The sequence below is a fragment of the Myotis davidii genome, unplaced genomic scaffold (assembly GCF_000327345.1).
Source record: "Myotis davidii unplaced genomic scaffold, ASM32734v1 scaffold1437, whole genome shotgun sequence".
Classification (NCBI taxonomy): Eukaryota; Metazoa; Chordata; class Mammalia; order Chiroptera; family Vespertilionidae; genus Myotis; species Myotis davidii.
The window spans coordinates 770,502-779,803 of NW_006288601.1; the positions used below are offsets into that span (position 1 = coordinate 770,502).

The 9,302-nt window shown below is 45.7% G+C and overlaps 1 protein-coding gene across 1 annotated transcript in view; it reads left to right on the forward strand.

The window, feature by feature from the left end:
* The first annotated feature begins 1,190 nt into the window (after positions 1 to 1,190).
* The window catches only part of NOB1 (NIN1/RPN12 binding protein 1 homolog), a 9,454-nt gene continuing 1,342 nt past the window's right edge, over positions 1,191 to 9,302 (forward strand). Inside the window, exons 1-8 of the mRNA XM_015561766.1 lie at positions 1,191 to 1,209; positions 1,730 to 1,860; positions 3,912 to 3,983; positions 4,401 to 4,529; positions 4,630 to 4,821; positions 5,507 to 5,604; positions 6,625 to 6,769; positions 8,184 to 8,499. Of these exons, the coding sequence (XP_015417252.1) occupies positions 1,191 to 1,209; positions 1,730 to 1,860; positions 3,912 to 3,983; positions 4,401 to 4,529; positions 4,630 to 4,821; positions 5,507 to 5,604; positions 6,625 to 6,769; positions 8,184 to 8,453 (1,056 nt within the window). The 3' untranslated portion in view covers positions 8,454 to 8,499. The remainder of the gene's footprint in view (positions 1,210 to 1,729; positions 1,861 to 3,911; positions 3,984 to 4,400; positions 4,530 to 4,629; positions 4,822 to 5,506; positions 5,605 to 6,624; positions 6,770 to 8,183; positions 8,500 to 9,302) is intronic.

A 9,302-nucleotide genomic window follows, 5' to 3' on the forward strand; every position in this document is an offset into this window, starting at 1 on the left:
TGGGGCCGGCTCGGGTGCGCGTTGGGGTGGGGCCCCTTGATCAGCAGCTGGTTTAGGAACCTCAGGTTCTCGGGAGGCGGTGGGAGGAAAATGCTTCCCGATCTGCGTCCGCGGGGTCTTGCCAGTTACTGGCTCTGCCCTGGGTGTGACACTCAGACCGTCTCGGCCTCGATCGCCTCGTCTGTAAAATGGGAGCAATAACAGCGCCCGCCTCCGCGGTTGCTGGAGCGTTAAGTGAGCTCTGCCACTGAGCATAGTGGCTAGTGCCTGGCAACCATTCGGTGAGTTTGTTTGGATTAAAAATAAAAGAGCCTGGATTTCTTACTCTTGCCCATGTCTTTTTTTTTAAATATATTTTATTGATTTTTTTAAAGAGAGGAAGGGAGAGAGATAGAGAGTTAGAAACATCGATGAGAGAGAAGCATCGATCAGCCGCCTCCTGCACACCCCCTACTGGGGATGTGCCCAAAACCAAGGTACATGCCCTTGGCCGGAATCGAACCTGGGGCCCTTCAGTCCGCAGGCCGACGCTCTATCCACTGAGCCAAACCGGCCAGGGCTCTTGCCCATGCCTTTTCGGTAGATCCAGAGGGTCATTGTTTTGGATAATTGTTTTGGAAGTGGAGGCCAGGCTCACCCCAGAAAAACAAGGGGTGGCCTTTGGCTTTCCATTAGTCCTGAAAGAAAACGAAACAGTTACACTTGGCTTGGGCGTCAGCATTGATCTCTCCTTGGGGATCAAGGTGACGGCGCCCAGGAGAAGTCCCGAAACAAGTATACAAGACCAGTGTGGATGGGAGCGTTGGAAGGGGTCGACCTCAGCAAACGCGCCTCAATCAGATTGAGGACGTTTTTAGCAAAAGCCAGCTTAGGAGGACCCTCATTAAGTGAATAACGATGTACTTACCTATATAGTTTAAGTTTAAAAAATTTGGCTCTCAAAAGAATTTTCAATCGCTGTACTGTTGATATTTATTTGGCTCTGTTGACTATTGAGTTTGTCGACCACTGTCCTAGGTGACTGGAAGTGTTTGTGGGGTTTAGGGGCTGATAATGAAAATGTTTGCTACACTGTTAGTTTGTGACTCTTCTGTAGCTTTTCCCACCAACTTACTGTGAAAGCTTTAAGGGAGAGTTACTGCATCTTTCAGAACAAATACTAATAGCATGTAATGGGATTTGGTTGAAGGATGACATGCAAAGCCTCGTGTGAGATAATACTAGTAAATGCCCAGTGCAATTGCTGCTGTTAATTGGTATCTGCTTTTAGGAAATGTAAGCCATATAGTTACTGTCCCATGTGGCGGTGTAGCACAAGACCCCTTTCTGTTAATATGTCAGAAAATGTTATTGGGCGTGTTTATTGTTGATGTCTCAGGAGAATAATAACAGCTGGCATTTACAATGTGGTAAACATGGGGGGGGGGTTGTTTTTTTAATACATAAAAACTGTCCAATATGTATTACAAAGCAACCAATAATTTTTTTTCTATCATAGACTACAACAGATATTGGCCGGATTAACTTTCCATCCCATTTTGGAATCTGGTCATCCATTCTATTAATCTCAATTGTTAAAAGTCAAAGAATTTTAGAACTGAGAGAGAAGAGACCTTCCGAGGTTTTTCTTGACATATTGATCCTAAGTTCTTTTCAGACTTTCATTATCTTTATCTGCGGTCATATGACTTTTTGCCTCTAAATGAAGTTGAGACTCTTTTGTTTACAGTGACTGAGTTTTCAAAGAAAACTGGAGACTATCCCAGCCTCTCTGCCACGGACATCCAAGTGCTGGCACTTACTTACCAGCTGGAGGCAGAGTTTGTTGGGGTGTCACACTTAAAACAAGAACCAGAAAAGGTAAATCGGGAGGACTGTTGGGGTTTTTTTTTGGGGGGGGGGTTGTCTTGACTTTTTTATTATGGGGAGTAGCAGATACACAAAAGTAGAGGGAATGGACCCCAGGTCCCCACCGTTCTGCTTCGACCGTTATCAACTTATGATCTGTTTTCCTCTCTACTGACCCAGCTCTTTTGAACTTAGACATCATATTTCACTGATAGGTGTGTCTCTTCTAAAAAATAACCACAGGGGGGAGGATGGGGTTTAATGGGGGAGGGATGAGGACACATTTGTAATACCTTAATAAAGAATTTTTTTAAAAATAACCACAAAACCATCCTTATTATATACCTATAACATTCTAATAATAACTCCCTAGTCTTATCAAAATAACCAGTTAGCATTCACATTTCCCAATTTTATAAAAGTGTTTATTTGTTTGGATCGGGTTCCAAATAAGGGTCAAACATTGCAGTTAGCAAATGTGTGTAAGTCTTTTGATTTGTAGGTTCTTGGGAAGATTGGTTAAATTTGAAAAATGCAGAAAGTGTGAAAATAAGCGACATTCTCACTTTTTTTAACTAGAAATTTTTCAGAAGCAAGAACACTAGGTGCTTGTGGGTTTTTTTGTTTGTTTGTTTTGTTTTGTTTTAAACCCTGAGGGCATAATTCTGGGTTCCTGTTGTGCTTTTAGGGACTTGGCCGCCTTGCTCAGGTTGAAGAGACTAATCTATCTGTGCCTGGGCCCCATTGGCTCTTTCAAGGTCAGAGAATTTGGGGAGCCAGATAATTAACCTTATAATAATTCATTTCAAATAGTGTTGACAAAGAATTGCTTGCTCTCCTCTGCCTTAAGTCATCAAAACCACAGTGGGCTCACGTTCCTATACCTGCTAGAACTGTCCTCAGCTTGTTTTCATGTAGGTTTAGAGTCCTTCACTCCAGAAAGTCTAAAAAAAGTGATGCCTAAACTACAGACTTCTGCATGTCACTGGAATGTTTTTTGGGTGTTTTTTGGGGTGGGGTGGGGGTGAGGAAGAGGTTTGAATGGAATAGTTGTACTGACTCTGTGACTGAAACCTGGGTTTCTGTTTGGCATCTACCTATTCCTAAATCTTAGAAATTGCCTTTTCCTGCAGCCTTTTGGGCAGGACTTACGTATTTTGTATCAGAAGCTTTAAAACAGCCTATCTTTTCACTAAGAGCAGTTCACTCTTAGGCATTTATCCTAAGGATGTAACCAAAGATACCTTTGAGTTGCCCGGCCACGGTGGCTCAGTGATTGAGCGCCAACCTGTGAACCAGGGGGTCATGGTTCGGTTCCTGGTCAGGGCATATGCCCAAGTTGCGGGCTCAATCCCCAGTCGGGCAGAAGGCAGCTGATCAATGATCCTCTCACATCATTGACATATAAAAAGATATATACAAACAAACAAAGATATTTTTGAGTTTATGGATGATGGTGTTCGTTACAGCTTTATGTATAAGGACAAAAAAAGATATGTCCCAAAGCGGTCATTTGGTGGTGGAATCGCGGAGTAATTACTCAGTCATGTGCCACAGAATGACATCTCAGTCAGCGACGAACCACATGGACGGCGTGTATGCCATATGGCCTCGGTGTGGAACAGGCTACACCACCCGGGTTCATGTAGGTGCATCCGTGATGTTAGCACAATGAGGAAACTGCCTAATGACGCATCTTCCAGAATGTGTCCTTGTCTTTACACGGCACGTGACTGTATGTATTTATATTTTCCGGTTCTTTTTTTCTTAATTTTATTGATTTGAGAGAGAGGGAAACATAGATTTGTTGTTCCACTTATTTATGCATTCATTGGTTGATTCTTGTATGTACTCTGACTGGGATCAAACTCACAATCTTGGGGCATTGGGGTGATGTTCTAACCAACTGAGCTACCTGGCCAGACCTCCAGTTTTTTTAAACACTGAATATCTTTTACTTCAGTAACCAAGGGAAAATATTGTTTTCTCTTTTAATTACTCTTCCATACTGAATTTTCAAACTGTATTTCTTTGCTTAGAGCTGTCACTTTTTTCTTTTTAAGGCTAAAGTGAGCTCATCGATTCAGCACCCTGAAACTCCTCTACACATTTCTGGTTTCCATCTGCCCTCAAAGGTAATTCCTTAGACCAGGGCTGGGCAAACTTTTTGACTCTCGAGGGCCATAATGGAGTCTTAAACTGGACTCAGAAGAAGAAGCTGCGGCTGTGTTTCCCGACGTTGCCATGTTAACACTGCTGCTGGTGAAGGAGCGGGGGGAAGAGCAAGAGAACACTCCCCTCTTTCGGCTCCGCGGGCTGGATAGAACAGCCAAACGGGCCGTAGTTTGCCCACGGCTGCCTTAGACACATCATGCCCTTTCTGCCACAAGTCACATCTCCACAAGTTAACTGCTGACACTGAACCAAATTTACCTAGACTAATATTATAGTTTGTCCCGCCCTGTCTGGTCTGACTTGTATGTCATATGTATCATATCATATGTAGCCCTCTCAATGTTCAGGTCTTAAAATTATTGTTATTTTAACCTCAGCCTAAACCCCCACGAGAAGCAGTGGAACATGAACACCCAGCCGGTGAGCCCGGGGACCTGGAATTCAGTTCCTTCATGTTCTGGAGGAACCCTTTGCCTAGTATTGATCGTGATCTGCAGGAGCTGCTGGTAAGGCCCTGATGACCACCTCCTCCCGGTGACAGGCAGCACACTAGCTTCTCCTTTCGCTCCTGTGGGCGGGAGGTTCGTGAATTCTGTTACGTTTCAGATCGACGAAGGCGAGGATGTTCCAAGTGAGGAGGACGAGAATGGGTTTGAAGAAAGGAAAGATGAAGGTAGTGATGACGATGGGGGGTGGATAACCCCCAGCAACATCAAGCAGATCCAGCGGGATTTTGAACAGTGCACCGTCCCGAAGGACGTGCGGGTCGGCTGTGTGACCACAGACTTCGCCATGCAGGTGGGTGGAGGGCATCAGTTAGCACTGGGCTTAGTGTCGTACCTGTCCCTGCGAGGTTTGGGGGTCTGTACAGGGTTACTGTTTTAATGTTTCTAGAAACTTTGCCTGTGTTCTTCGGTAATTTTTAGTTTGCTTGGAGGCTAGAGAATCATAACATGATGGAATGTCGATGTGAGAGCAAAACATCAGTTGGCTGCCTCCTGCCAATTACTGGGGATCGAGCCCGAAAACCAGGCATGTACCCTGACCTGGAATCAAATTGGCAACCTTTCAGTGCATGGGACGATACCGAACCACTAAGCCACACAAGCCAGGGTTAAGACATTAAACTTTAATGTTTTCTATTCATAATCTGTTGGTGCTTTTCTTTTACACAATGTTCTTTGCTCAGTTAAGTACTCGGGGAAAGTATAGAGGGTTTCCAGGCCAGAAGTGAGTATATTTGCTCTGACAAAATAAATGTCTCTGTTAAGAGACATTGCTGAGCACAGATCCCACCTCTGAGGTGACTCTGGGTCCTTGCCCTACTTTATCTTGAGAGCCACCCTAAGCTTGCTTTTCCTTAGCAGAAGTCCTTTAGGACCCAACCAAGGTTTGTGAAGTTCCTTCCACTGTCATTACACAGACGTTAGAGAAAATTGAGTTGTGCTCTGAGTTCAGTGCTGCTTTAACTTGTTGGCTGCAGAATGTTCTGCTTCAGATGGGGCTGCACGTGCTGGCGGTGAACGGCATGCTGATCCGGGAGGCCCGGAGCTACATCTTGCGCTGCCACGGCTGTTTCAGGTAAGTAGCTGATCATCGAACCCGTGCCCTCTGCCGAACACTCTCCTCTCTTCCTGTCCCTTCTACGAACTTCCTGAGGGAGAGCCTTGCCTTGCGTACCTCATTCATATGTATACCTCATCCCACCAGGCACTGAAACCCCTGGGACGGACTGCCAGTGGCCGCCCACCTGAAAATCGAGGGAGGCGTTTTTAGTCCTTATTGTAGTGGCATGGGATTTAGGGTGTGGGTTCTGGAGCAAAGAGCCCTCCTTACTTGGTGATAAGTACTGAAATACTGATGAAATGATGCCAGAGATTTTCTTTGAAGTACATAAGTGGGAGGTCCATCGTTGGGGCTTTAGTGGATAGAAAAGAGGAAGGCCCTGAGGTCTGTCCTCAACACCCACACCTATTCCACCGTAACAGCCTATATGGTGTGTCCTCTGTGATTCGTTAATACATTATTGGCACCTCCAGAACCACCTCCTGGCTTAATGCTCAGGCTCACATGTGGGGACACAGTATTTCGAGCTGCAATAATCCGCCCCTGAGAAAGCACAGTGATGTTAAGAGCACTGAACCTGGAGCCGGAGTCCCTGGGTTTTTACCTGCCCTGTGAGCTGTGTCATCTTGAAAGCTACCTTACCTTACCCCCTTGTGTAAATTGAAGATAGTAGCAACCTCATAGGATTGGTTTCATATGAAACTTGTAGACGAATGCCTGACAAAGCTCAGTAAGAATTTGTTATTAAGGTAGCAATATGCTCAGTTTTCATTGTGTCATTTCCCTTCACCTCTGAGTTCATTTCCCTTCACCGTCATTCACAGGGTGGCAGTTTGGTTATGTCGTCAGCATGAGGCCGGAAGGCCTTGGTCTATGACGTGTACAGTGTTTGGGGGTCTGAACAGAGAGATTGTTTAGACTCTCCGTTTCTTATCGTTCCCTCCTCCTCTTGAGTCCTGTGACTCATCTTGTGCTCTGGGGACAAGGTTGGCTGCCTGTGGCTTCAGTCCGAAACATCTGCTTTTATGTCTCCAGGACAACCTCCGACATGAGCCGAGTGTTCTGTTCACACTGTGGGAACAAGACCCTGAAGAAAGTCTCTGTGACTGTCAGCGACGACGGGACCCTGCGGATGCACTTTTCCCGCAACCCCAAGGTGCTGAACCCGCGGGGCCTCCGGGTGAGTGGCGTGTCTCAGCCTCCAGCGGCAGGGCCTAGGGCTGGGAAAGCAAGGGCTCTTATCACCGGCTTCAAAACGCACGGAGGACAGAAAATCCTCGTGGTTCCTGCAGGACAGTTCCTGAGAGCCTGTCATCAGTGCAGATGGGGGTGAGGTTTCTGAGGAGCAGGCAGTTTAATGAGAAATAGTCAGTAATTCCAGGCAGTAAGTGACAAGGGCCAAGTGCGTGTGGGGCCACAAGAGGGCGGTCATTCACAGGGTGGCGGGTAGATTTGTGCGCGTGGTTGGGGTGGGCAGGATTTCCAGAAGCTCCGTGGACCAGAGAGGAAGAGGTGTTTACATGCGCAGCACAGAAGAGAGGCCCGGCTGAGTACACGGCCATGTATTTGTTCCAAGGAATCAAGAGAGAAGGGTTGAGAGACAAAGGACTATGAGAGCGTAGCCAGCCTGGCACTGAGTTCTCCAGGTGGCCACTGCCTCTCATGCGCGAGAAGAAATTTCTTTTTTACTTTGTATTTCGAAATCATTTTAGATGTATAGAAAAGTTGCAAAAATAATACAAATAGTGCCCACCCAACCTTCACTTAGATTTCACAAAGATTTTAATCTTTGAGGCCATATTCCAACTTTGCCACAAATTTCCTGTAACGTTATCATTAGTGATGAGTAACTTACAGAAAGATACTCTTATGCCGTGTAATACTGTTTCTCATCCAACTTCAGCTCGTGGTTAAAGTTACCTGAATCAGTTTTCACAGTGATGGTTGCCAAGGGGTGACTTTCTAATTCTGTCATTCTTTCTACATGAGCTGGCATTCTGCTGTAAAGAGGAATTTCTCCTCTTAATGTATTCATTTATGTGAGTGTGGTCTGTCGACTTTAGTCTTCAGGCTGTGACCCATCACCATATTTACTTAGATGTTCACACTGTTTATAGAGGCCCTTCAGCCTGGCTTCTGTGTCCCAATTATTTGTACATTTTCCACTTTACAGCATCGCAAGATGTTCCGACTCTTATAGTGCCCTGCCCTGGAATCGGCCATTTCTCTGAGCAGCTCTGGGTCATCTTTATGAAGAATGGCTTTTAGAAGCAACTGGTGTGCTCATTGTCCTCGGGTGGCGTCTCTGTCCAGGTGGGCAGAGACGGTGAATATATACATGTGTGTATAAATACACATGTACTAAAAATTGAATTTATAACTTCAGTTGCAACTGAACACTACAGAGTTCATTCTAGAGTTGAGGGGAGGATCCAGTGGGAAGATGCATGTCACGTGCTTAGCATGTAGCAGGCGGTGGATGGGACTACATTGATGTCATCCACCTGCATCCAGAGCTGTCAAGCTGACGTTGACAGGATCTGACTTGTATGAAAATGGATCACCGTCCTTCTCATGGCCTTTCTTATTTGCAGTATTCACTTCCCGCTCCCAAAGGGGGCAAATATGCTGTCAACCCTCATCTGACGGAGGACCAGCGCTTCCCTCAGCTGCGACTCTCCCGCAAGGCCCGGCAGAAAACGGATGTGTTTGCCCCTGACTATGAGGCTGGGGTATCTCCCTTTGCAGAGAACGACATCTCCAGCCGCTCAGCTACCCTGCAGGTCCGAGACAACACTTTGGGGGCCGGGAGGAGACGGTTAAATCCCAATGCTTCTAGAAAGAAGTTTGTGAAGAAAAGGTGAAGTGCAAATTCCGCAGGCAAACTGGACAGCTGCTGCCGCTGCCAAGTTCTGGGATCTCATTTCCACTTGCATCTGGATGGAAAGAACAGGCCCGGCTCCTGCCTGCTTCTCATGACTCCTCATGTGGAGGGTGGGCTGGGTCTGCGGTTGGACTGGGCCATGCTGGGCCCGAGAGCACCCAGAGCTGGGGTTCCTGCCATGTGGAGGGGGTTTGCTGAAAACAGAACCGTGCCCTGGATCGAACCTTCGACCTCAAAAGAAGGGAACTTCCAAGTGATAATATTTTTCTAATAAATGTGGTTGTAAACTTCTGTGCGTTTTCATTAAATAAGCCAAATCTTTCTCCTTAAGTACTTTGAAGGCTAACACCTGAGGTATACACCAAGAGCAAGCATTTAGATTTATCTTTTTGGGGAAGAAATATCTAAATTGTTAAAATAAAACTAAGCGTTACCATTTCTCTCTCTCTCTGGTTTTACTTTGAAGCATTTCGGTCATTCAGGAAAGGTGAGTGTTGTGAACTCCCATAGAGCCTTTCACCGAGACTTTCCCACCTTTAGCATTTCTTCTCATTTGCTCTTTAACTTTCTATGCACACAGTACAAAGTATCTCCTAGGAAAGGGTGTTCTTTTATGTAACCAAAGTACAATGATCAAGTTTCAGAAATTTGACACATTATTATTACCTAATATGTAACAGTTCACATTTTGCTATATTGTCCCCAATACTGTCCTGGCATTTCCCTTCAATTCTAAAGTTTCTCAGCTTCGTCTTTAGTGAAATGGACATTTTTAAACAATACAAGACGGTTTTTGAATGTCCCTCCCTCGGGGTTTGGCAGATTGTTT